Below are 12107 nucleotides of genomic sequence, written 5' to 3' on the forward strand. Positions count from 1 at the left end.
GTCACAGACTACAAAAATGCATACACCCAGTTGTACAGATTGGGCAGTATCTATATGTGACATTCGATAAATACTTTATTGACACCCGCTGTTTATTTTCATAGCCGATGTATGGACGTCCATAGGTTTGATTATGCAACTGCTATCTGGCTGTTATTTAATTGATGCTTTAATATAAAGTGAACTTGGAGTGGTTTGTTATTGGAAGCTCCATGGGAGCCACTAGATGTGTTTTTATTCTCTTTTTATTAGTAAATAAATTCCTTAAAGATATTTGTAACCAAGTGCATATTGAACTGATAAGCGTTGGCGCCGCATGTGAAAGATTGATAAAATTACAACAATGCCACGTGAATGATAGATAATGATAAATATTCTAGTTTTAGACCGGTACTCGATAAGATGTATAAAGAGTTATATTAAATGCAAGAGGTATTTTATTTAATATTAAAAACTGTTCTCTCTTCCTTATTAGTGCTCTGAAATACGGTTTGATTGTGTGTTTGTACCTAATCTTTAATTTCCACATTGTTTTCTTTAATAAGAATAAAGGATAATATCGAACCCGTCGTGTTATTAAATAAACTAGCGATTATCCTTGCTAATTTACAAATAGCAGTAACAAGTTTGTCCGTTTTGTTTGGCGACTGGCGCCTCGCGTGTGTAATTGTACGTACAAACAAGCGGACGCCTGATTTACTAATGTATCTAGTTTTAGCACTTACACAATACGTGAGGATTATCCGTTGACGTTTTTCGTCAAAACACTTGCTCAGAGAGCATACCGCGAAAAACGAATTTTATGACAAAAAATCCTTACATAATTTTGAAACAAGGCTGAAACTGTTCAAACTGCTGGCTCGATTTCAATCAAATATAGCTAAGAACCACCGCAAGAAAACTCACTTTGAAGTAAAAAAACTCATCGAAATCGGTCCATCCGTTGGAGAGCTACGATGCCCCAGACAGACTCGCCCACCGAGGGTTCCGTACTTTTTAGTATTTGTTGTTATAGCGGCAACAGAAATACATCATCTGTGAAAATTTCAACTGCTGCACGGTTTATGAGATACAGCCTGGTGACAGACGGACGGACGGACAGCGGAGTCTTAGTAATAGGGCCCGTTTTTACCCTTTGGGTACGGAACCCTAAAAATTGTATCGATTGGATTAGGGACCATCCAAAAATTGTATTAATAAATGGTGAGCTATGAAGTTACTTGTAAGTTGGGCGTTTGCGCTCAGTCGATGTACTAATACGCCACAAAAACAAATAACTGTTATCAAAATATTATGTATGTATATTAGCCCTGACATGACTGCATGTGTGATACATTTTATGAATACATTTAATGTTAATTTAATAACGTAATCATTCTTGAAATCGAAGGTTTTTCAGAAAGTTTACATCACTGTATGATACATTTTAAACTTTAAATTGGTTATTATTATCTCTATGTATGACACGAGTCACATTACTTAGCAGACCTACACTAATGCATTATCACGGATTAGCCAATCGGAGCTGTAATGAGATGGTATTAACAATAAAATTGATAAAAAGTTTCCTGCTTAGTTCTCAAGCATAATGCCAGCCAACACCGTCTTTATAATCAGTTATCAATCCATGCAAAATTATATTTAGATATTGCTGTCGCAATTATATCTCCATTCATCCACACACATCCACATTCATCTACAAGATACTAAAAATACCAAAATATCATTATCCCTTGAAACATGCAAGAAAATTTACTTAATAATTTAATAATTAATTACATAGTGGTAGTTATATTTAAAATATCCAAACACCTGACAATCAAAAAGTTTAAGTGGAAATACCTAATCAACAGGCAGAAATGTACTTAACACAAAAATATCAAATTAAAAATGTTCATTGTATTGCATTCATAAATATTTAGTGGTACACATCGCAAAAAAAAATTGTGATAAATATACGAAATTATGCTTCGTGGTTCTAAATATGTTTTTACCCACGTGCGTTCGAGTTAATGAAAATTTACGTTACATTATCGAAGTCTGCGCGAGTTTGGGCCGGCATAAATTTTCAGAATCGTCGCCGCCCGAGTCGGTCGACGCGTCGTGTAGGCTGTAAATAAAATAGGAATGAGACGTCAGGCAACTTTGTGGGCCTGTCTGTTTTGGTGGCCGGCAAACAGATAGATAAACCCGGTAAACTTAAGTAAATTATATTATCAACGTCAAGTTACTAGGTAGTATCCAATTACAATAAGCATTTGCCTAATACATTAAGTTTAGTCACTAACTTAGGGATCAATTTCAATTAATTATACAATGAAAAGGCATTTGTGTCTAGGTACTAAACTATAATTATTAATTATACATATATTTTTGTTTCCGTATTATTTTACTACTATACAAGTTAATATTGTTTTCATTTTCGGGTTGGTAAGCCAAATTCAATTTATTGACTAAAAATATGCATTTAGCAAGCTAGCAAAAACTCCGCAAGCATATTACCGTCATATAAAGTGAGATCAGCCATGACATCATCTAGATAGTGCACCTAATAGCCTTTTTATTGCCTTTTGACCACTCACCCATAAACCATAACACAAATAGGTATTTTACCTGATTACTCACGGAACCCAAACGTATAGTCAGAGTCGCAATTTTTCCGAGTACATCATGCTATGTAAATGTAAAGGTTGGGCGGTCAAGTACTCCGCAAGTGTGTTCTCAAGGGAGTTTATTTACTCTGGCCCGGTCATTATGGCCGGCAAAGTTACATTATAGTGTTATGGATATATTGAGACGGTAAAATAAACAAACACGCGAAAGACTGCGGATAAAGACGCTACTCAGTGTCAAGAGTTGGCTGAAATCGAACGTTCCTTTATGCAAAACTTCGCAGCAGAGTTTATGTAATAGTGCGGGTAGTTCAAACAAAATATTGTCCTCGGTTATCGCGATAATTATTGCTGGAATAAATCATTTACATATTATATCGTGTATTATGAATTTTAAATACATCCTAACCTTATGAGCCTTTTACCAGCACACGTGGTCACTGGGATAGTCTAAAAATATTTAAGTAAAGAAGAAGTTAAAATTACATGGTTTAACTACCCACAAATAAAAATTGTTAAATGTGATGAATTATTTCTCGGCAAATATTTACGTGACGTTTTTTACAGGGGCTATTAAGATTACAGTTGACATAATGGTAAGTAGAACGCTATCTTTTTCTTTTTTTTGTCGGTTGCAGTATTGACATGACTGTCAAGATCATAATAGCTTCACAAAACGGCGTCATTCCTCTCTGATCGCGGCCTTCGTTTGCTTTAACAAAATATTTAAGCTGAAAAACCAAGCTCATGAATATTGCCCTTTAAGCCCACACTGCGTAATGAGCGTGCGTTATTGATACCGTCTCTCTTAATAGTACACGAAATTGCACTTCACTGGATTCCGCGGTCACGGTGACGTATCGTGACCATGTGTGTTCCACTCGCACATTTTATTGATCGAGGATTACTTAGAGCCTCCGTATTTGTACGCTAATTTGAATTTTATTACTTTTAATGCACCTTGCAAGGTGCAATTGTTAAGTCAATAGTGACTGCAGATGTATTATTTAACTGGCGGTGAGTTATAACTAAACACTTTAGACAGAAGCATGAAAAGTAAGACGGACCAAGCTCATTTTGCATGACATTTGCAATGACAATGTGTGGCAATGTCATAAAATGTCATTTTTTTATGAAAATATGACGTTTATAATCAGTGACTTTATTTGACATCAAAATCAAAATTTATTTCGTACCTACTTAACTAAAATAGTCATCATTATCATAATTTTAAGAGCCTGGCTCATTCGGTTCTTCTTTCTGCTACTGATTTGCTCTACGCTGATTTTCTCTTTAGCGTGGTCCAAAAACGCACGTCTCGGTCTTCCTCTGCCTCTCTTTTTTTTACTATCCCTTCAATTATATTTTTTATATGCATAATAACTTACCAATGTATTTGACATTACCTTGCAGACTAAACTACATTGGCTGTTATAATTAAACAAAGATTATCATGCGTCTATTAGAACTTCGCCCTACACTTCCTATTCAATGTTTTCCGTCACTGCTAGTACTAGTAGCTACTCATTTAAGGCGTAAATGAAGGAAATGAAAATACTTACCAAAGGTCGTGCATTGGACACGTCGGACGGTCAAGGCGATTCTGTCAAAACAATCCTCTTTACACAGTAACCTTGTGGGGGTCCAGACTAAACAAGGAAGCGGTCGAATCTTGACACCGATGTGGTCAACGACTCCGGAACGAGGAAGTTTCCTGGATTTTCACTTCACTGGTCACATTCTTGGAATCAATTTGTTAGAAACCGATATTCACAATTTGTAATCTGTGCACTTGGTACGGAAGGTGGTTTTGTAACTTAAATAAAACGATTCAACCTCTTTTTAATAGGAAAATTCCTGGATGTTCGTACCACTACTCACAATTCATGTATTCATTGCTCATTGTGTATGTATTTAGGTACTGCTTTATCTCATTGTTTGCTCTATAGGGTGTTACAAACGAGAAATTATCCCAGTTCTCAGCTCAAATCTATTTTGTATATCGATCAAATAATATAAAATTTGTTATTTGATTACTCAGAAGAACATTTTACGTGACTGAATTGTTAGTTGCTTTCCTTTTTACCGGTTTTTAAATTTTATAGGCCAAGGTTGCTGCGGTATAAATTTCAGCTTCAGTATGCTAAGTCGAAAGCACTTGAAATAATTACGCCGCGACCCGTCGACCTAGGCAGTTTCTAGGAAGAGCCGATACAGCAAAATGCGGCACTACATGTACCTATTATTGTATTGTTATTATATTTTATGGTGATTTGAGTTCAACATTTATTTCCCAATTTATTCAGAAAATAATTTACTAAACATTTGTTGAAAATATCGCGATGTACCTAATTATATATTCGGACTTAAAAAGTTTTTCTGAACCCCATTTTTTATGACTAAAAGTTATTTACAAGAGCAAACACTGTAAACCGGCAAAATTCATGATGAGGCGTATTTGACCAATAACGAAAAAGTCTATATTAAACAGCCTAAACTTTGGTCTACCTCTACTCGTGTGTGTACACCTACCCACATTCAAATTATAAGACACCTTTAAGTTTCAGTTGTTAGTATTTCTTACGCTTATGTAGCGTAATAATTTCCTTCTTATAGCAAAAACAATCATTCAGGCATAAATTTCAAACCCGTTCATTGTCAGTTTCGCAAAGGAATCTTACAAGACTACGCTACGGTCGTTTACACATTATTTATTAAGCGTCATATTCCGACGCAATAATTATGTGTTTACGATTTTAATAACGGTGGTCGTCATGTTTCACGTTTTGAGGTAATTCAAGAAGGTAATAGCAAATAGCCAACTGAGAATATTATAGTCATTTTAATGGATTGAAATGCGTCTTTTGGCACAAGGTTTTTGTTGCAAAATCTTGTAACATTGTTTAGCTTGGATAAGTATGCATAAACTACCTCTTTCAATATTTTGCATTTTGAAGCATGTACGATTATTTGCGCTCACCATGAAATAGCCGGACCGTACTAGTTAAAAGGTACCACTATCAGTGAGCATTTTCCTTATAACTGAATGAAACCTGCGCGTTTATCTGCATCACCATTTTATATAGACTAGGTACTTACAGAGTAGTTACCTGCACGTGGTTTTGATCTTTAAATCAGGGGTCGGAAACCGGTATTAGCTCCATACAAAAATACCGGTATTATTACGTTCTTTTTCGTTCTTTGGTTTATTATTTCATTTTTAATTGGACAATCTTATAACACAACTTAAAGTCGTTACCTAAATACATGATTCAGTCCTACGTAAAGAGCATAAAATAATTCAAAATATTGGTCTATTTCGGGGTTTTTTAAAAATACCGGTTCCGAGCTCTGTGTTAAATACCTACATCAAAGAATATTACCTAATTAAAATTATGCTAAAATATTGTTACGGAGGTAAATATTAATAATTAATTAGTAAATATCAACTTAAAAATGTGTTAATGTTTGTTTAAAATTCAAAGTTAAGGTCACTGGCCACGCAGCGTAACCTAGAAACACCAACTGTTAAAATCTAATTGACTACAATTACTTAAATAATGTTATGCAGGATTTTCGGCTGTTTAAACACTAACTTTACGTTTACGTTACGTACGTTACGTTTGCTACGTTTGTTTTATTTTTATGATTGTCACAACGAAATTATAGGAGTAAGAAGAAGTATCCGGGTCATTTTATTAAATTTTATTCTCAGATATCGGAATTTTTATGGTGGACACAAGATTTCTATACTCTTTCTTCTCAAAAAAAATAATAGAAATAGACAATTAGTAAGTCTTCTTCTTTCTCGCATTATCCCGGCATTTTTACCACGGCTCATGGGAGCCTGGGGTCCGCTTGACAACTAATCCCAAGAATTGACGTAGGCACTCGTTTTTACGAATGCGACTGCCATCTGACCTTCCAACCCTAAGGGGACCCTAAGGGGACCCTAAGGGGATAGACAATTAGTAAGTAAATAATTAAAAATATTACTAAGGCATAGAGAGCCAACGAACGACCTGAGTACGTTGGGAGCAAGGTGTAGGCTACATTGACCCATTTTGATAACTCGCACGGCTATTGCGAGTACGCACTTGCCTTGGCAACTATTATGCATTTTTGTATACAAGTGCTTACTTAATATAATATGGTATGGTACCTTAAATAGAGTACTGTAATGCCTATTATCTAATGCGCATTGAGATACTAGTTATAATACCAGTATACCTACTTGATGTTTCGTACAATGATCAACTTTTAATTCTAAGATTGTAAAATATAATTTTGTTTTTTTTTAATCTTATAAAACTTTAGTAGTAAAATGTAACTAAATAACGTACAACATTTTATTTTCAAAGTAGACCTAGTGAAAACTATGAGCACCTACGGCTGACCACCAACAAAAGCCTATCGTCCATACCGACGCACGAACGCACACGAACAAAAAACTTTAGCTTATAAGTTTATAATCAAGCGAAGTTTTTATCTCGTAGTCGATGGCTGGCCGTCGTACAGCGCGCATGTCGCCGTCAGCGCTGAAGCCCCATAAAATAACGCGCGTGAAAAAAAAAAACTCCCCCACGCCTATGAAAATTACAAAAAAAATCAGTTAAAAGAAGCCGTCAAAGGAGTGTTTCACAAGCGAAAAGTGTTCTATTTTTAAATCCGCGCAGGCTTAGTTGGGTTTTCCGAAAAATTAACGAGTAAAGTGTAGGGAAACCGTAGTGTTTCCGTTCAGAATTTTCTCAGTTATTTTCAATCTTATGACTACAAAAGCTATTGTTACGTCGCACCTAGGAACAAAAAGTATACTTATTCAAGTGTTTTGCTTATGTATGCAAAGTGAGTTGAAAAATTGTTATATAAAAGTGGATTGTTAAGTTTTTAAAAGGATAAGTGGCAGAGCAGCTCATTTAGATGTGTGTTCTACATAATATACAACGAGACACAACATGACGGCAAAGTTCGGCTATGTGAGTAGATAATTGTTTTAATAATTAGTAAAAAAACCTGATATAAACGATTCTTATTTTTTACTGTATCTACTATATTTTAGCTTTGTTTCTATTCACGTGAATCGGTAGTACTATAAAAGTACCCTCTTTTCTAGCCGCTAATTGAATGACAGACAGCAATCAATAAACACTTGATAATATTATGATGTTTATCTGGCACTTATATTTTCATATATGTTATATTTTTGTATTGTTATGAATGGAATATTTATAAATTATCTATAGATATGTAAGGGGATTGTACAGATTACGAGAAAACGCCAGTTGGAATGTCTGCAAATACTTATTTATTAGATAATAAAATAATGTATTGTACCTACCAATAGTTTGTGTTAATAAATATAAGTCTATCTAGTCTGAGCTGGGCGGGAAATCATTGGGTACTTTTTATGTTTATGTACCTATTTCTCACCTCCTAAAGCTTTTTTTTTATTTGATCGCACTATCTACGATATATATCGATACCTACAATACGAGCGTAAAACTTTTCAAGATTTTATAAATATTTGAAATTAAAAATATTGTCAATATGAATCTCTTGTCCTGAAGCCGTATCTTTCAAAGGTGTGCGGAAAATATTCCATTTATCTATCAGTCTAATATATAATTGTAATTAAAGTTAGACAATACACAGTAGGTAGTAAACAAATATGAGGTAACTGCAATTCTTTTTTGAATATGTCGTGTATACTATACCTAATCAAATCCTACAAGTTTTATTTTCAAAAAATGTAAAATAAATTAGTAAGATGGCATCGAATATTATTTCAGTTCGAATCTAGCATATTTTTCATCCATTAACTTGTGTATATTGAATTCCCTCAGATATAAATCATGATATTGCACCTACTAGCAGATGAACTGCTGGATTTATTAATTAGCAACGACTCGTACAGTCGATGTCAAAGATATGTTTACACTTTTGCACCTTACTCCTTTGTAATAAGGCGATAAACATAAACATATCTTTGACGTCGACCGTACATACGCACTGAGATAAACAGTAATGGCCCGTCGTGTGCGAATTAGCTTATCACACCGTTCGGATGCTACGTACTTGATTGGATTTATACAGTTGCCAGTCTGCGAGCACATCATTGCCATTTGATAACGTTACGATAATTTGGGCATGTGTTTTGAGTAGGTACATGATATTATTTACACTAGGAAATGTTACTTAATGAATTAATATTGTATGTACATATAATCTTAAATTTGCCTTCGGTACCTACCCTCGCAAGTCTTGTCACAGTCAATCATTGTAGGTACAACATGCAACTGCGTTAATAATAATTATTAAATTGTCATAACAAAAGTTTAACAACTATCAGTGTACCTAAAAATACTATTAACTCTTCGACTAAATATAATTAAATTATTGATGAAGTTTCCTGGGATTATAGTGAGAATATCACACATTGCGTGAAGGACACAAATATAAATAATATAAATATACACCGTATACACGTGCGTAATATAAAATTGTACTGTACTGTATTGTAGTTAGTTTTAGTTTTATATTCCTGTGACTATGTGTCATAGTCAGAAGATGTATCGTATCCTATCGTATTAAAATGACATAACTTGTATGAAACCTACGCCATTTACGTACTTCATGTAACAACTTTAGTCTATTTCTATGAACCAACCGCTCGAAAGTCGCAATCTTATGTTTTTTTAAATAATTATTAAATTATAGGTATCTTTTTACTAAGTCATTATTCTGCTTATAAAATGTACCTAATTATCTATTATAATCGTGTGGCAAATCAGGCTATTAAGGCGAATTATTACGTTTCTACTATCTATTGAGTTCAGCGCTCAGGGTTTTCGATAAAAAATAATTTATGACCGAGACGTAAACTATCTACGTATATATTTCCGTAAATTCTCTATATGTATTAGCCTAGGTTAAATTTTACTTTGCTTATTGTAAATTCATAAAAATAATAGCTCAGATCAAGAGTGCCCTAAACTAAATCGACTAGTGAAGAATTTCATGAAAGGGAATGTGAGAAAAATCTAAATCTGAACTGATAGAAATATTTAGTCTTAAGTAAGTACTCACTTAAATTCTAAATAAGTTTCTTTGTTTTTCTGACCTACTAACATAAATAAACCATTTTTTTTAAAGTGAGTTTTTAAATGTTTATAAATAAATGATTGTTTTCATTAGTTACACTACAAATAAATGCTAACAATTTTACTACTTCTGTACTAGAAACGAACATACTAGTAGGAATATGTATTTATGCAGAAAAACTGGTAAGACAATTTTTCGGAATGTTGATATCTACATACAAGGTACCTTGTAGTACCTGTACCAAATATGGCCCATCTATATTTTTATTTTTCTTATTTTTAATATGAACTTGCAGTTTTGTCTATGGTACTAGCGAACATGGACTTAAATAGGAACCCATTCACACTTATAAATAAAAGGAAATATTGGAAGTAGGCAACCTGAACCTTAGTTTAAAGACATGTGACATTCGAATGGTGAGTGCATCTGCAGCAGCGGAAAATGGGCGATTTCGAATACATCAACAAATTAAATGTTACGTAGTTAGTTAAAATGTTAACTAGTTACGTAGCATCAAATATTTTTAATTTAGTTATTTGCTTTTGCTTCATAAATAACAATGCAATAAGTACTCGTATTGCTACATTTTAATATTTGTTATTAGGTAAAAATATTTATTGGTGTAAATTTCTTTTATAACGTGATCTATCTACAAGTTCATATTCTGGTTTATTACATGGCGATAACGATTATGCCAGATAGACATAGATAATATGTAAATACCCAGATATAATAATATATATGTATGTACGGCATCATCGTTACTGCTACTTTTGCCTGATAAAGAATAAAATACTCTCTAATCAAAATTTAACAAATTTCTCGTGGGTACCTACAACTACATATTAATAAAAAGTTTAATGTTTCTTATATGGCTTATGGCTTGTTTCTTTCTACTATTGTTCACGGTATAAATAGACGTTTCTTCCAGTCAATTAGGTTTACATATTTATTGTAAAAATGAAGTAAGAATATGGAAGTTATCTACTTGATTTTTGCTGCTCAAAATCAAACAGTCATAAGACACGAGCGATTTTCCTGAGGACACCGACTAGACCAATAACAAGTCTACTTGAAAATGGAAAGCGCAAACACATCTGAGTATGTTTGTGTGTACTAAAACATGCCAGATAATTGACCAGCCGACATGGAAGCGATATGTTAGATAAACCACACAAATACCTAATGTCGAAATAACTGGTTCTTGTATACGATATCTGCCTAATATTTATACCGGTAATCTTACTGATAAGTTATCTGGCTTCATTAGAAATACTTGGCTATGTTAATTCTTATGACTTTAATCAATCATAGTATCTATCTAATTTGTGGAAAATTGTATTTAAACTGGTGAACTTGAGAATTATTTTAAATTGTTCAGTATAGGTACCTATTTCTTATTTTTGTGATGTTAGGAGTAAATTGAAGGAGATAATATCCGACAACGGGATCTTGTAGTATGACACTGCAGTTCTATCCTAGATTAAAAATCATTAATCGGTAAAATTTAATGGTGAATATGTACAGTCCGCGCGCGAGCTTTATTTAAGGAATCCGAACGGACGCCTTATCCGTCACGCCCCCGCTATCGTGGCGCACACCCTTCTATTTCTTCAGTTCCCAAATCCTCGTAGCCCGCGCGCGAATTGGCTATGTATTACTATGTAATATTATTTTTCCACTAGTATATTAAGCGTTACTCATCCTCTCTTCTAAATCACATCAATTTAGAAGAGAGGATGAGTAACACTTTGACTGAGTAGTTTGCGCTTCAGCATAATAGGGAAAATGCCAATCCTTAGGTCGAAACTTTGGTTTTCGAATTTAGTAATTGGTATGATCCTTACACTTGTCGATAAAGTATCTTAGTTGTTGAGACTGGCATAGAAACAAGTCCTTTTACCGTTCCCTGTGCTACAAGAAGTAGAAAAATATCTGGTTCTAATTAAACTGTATGTTGCTGTAATGTGCATATCATGCGATGATACAACACATGAGGTGTCAACTAATAACGTTATACTCACATTTCTTTAAATCTAATTGGACTGACTTCCAATAAGATTTTTCAATAAAATAAAATGTTCTTATCTTTTTGTTTCAGGTTACCACAGCTTGCCGTCTCTGCGAAGATATTGTGCCTCCTGATGGTAAGTGATTATTTTTATAATTGAGGTATTTCGGAAGGTAAAATTATTTAAAAAGATAAGTTAGATATAGAGTCAGACTAGATTTATACCCTATCACCTTATATAAAAATAATAATAACGCGATTTCGAGACATTAATATACTTACTCGTATGTAAAAGGTTGTGAATTCTCTCCCACTAATCGTGTACTAATTTAAGTATGTAACAAGTACCTATTGATAACCTAATAGTTCATAGTCTAATTAGA

The 12107-nt window shown here is 33.7% G+C and overlaps 1 protein-coding gene across 2 annotated transcripts in view; it reads left to right on the forward strand.

The window, feature by feature from the left end:
• LOC134794231 (uncharacterized) overlaps positions 1-12107 on the forward strand; it is a 104665-nt gene that overhangs the window by 59207 nt on the left and 33351 nt on the right. Inside the window, exons 1-2 of one of the 2 annotated variants that reach the window (XM_063765973.1) lie at positions 7006-7588; positions 11815-11860. In XM_063765973.1, the coding sequence (XP_063622043.1) occupies positions 7587-7588; positions 11815-11860 (48 nt within the window). In that variant the 5' untranslated portion in view covers positions 7006-7586. Of the gene's footprint in view, positions 1-7005; positions 7589-11814; positions 11861-12107 lie in introns of those variants that run through there. The other variant, XM_063765972.1, reaches the window with a different exon arrangement.

The sequence above is a fragment of the Cydia splendana genome, chromosome 10 (assembly GCF_910591565.1).
Source record: "Cydia splendana chromosome 10, ilCydSple1.2, whole genome shotgun sequence".
Classification (NCBI taxonomy): Eukaryota; Metazoa; Arthropoda; class Insecta; order Lepidoptera; family Tortricidae; genus Cydia; species Cydia splendana.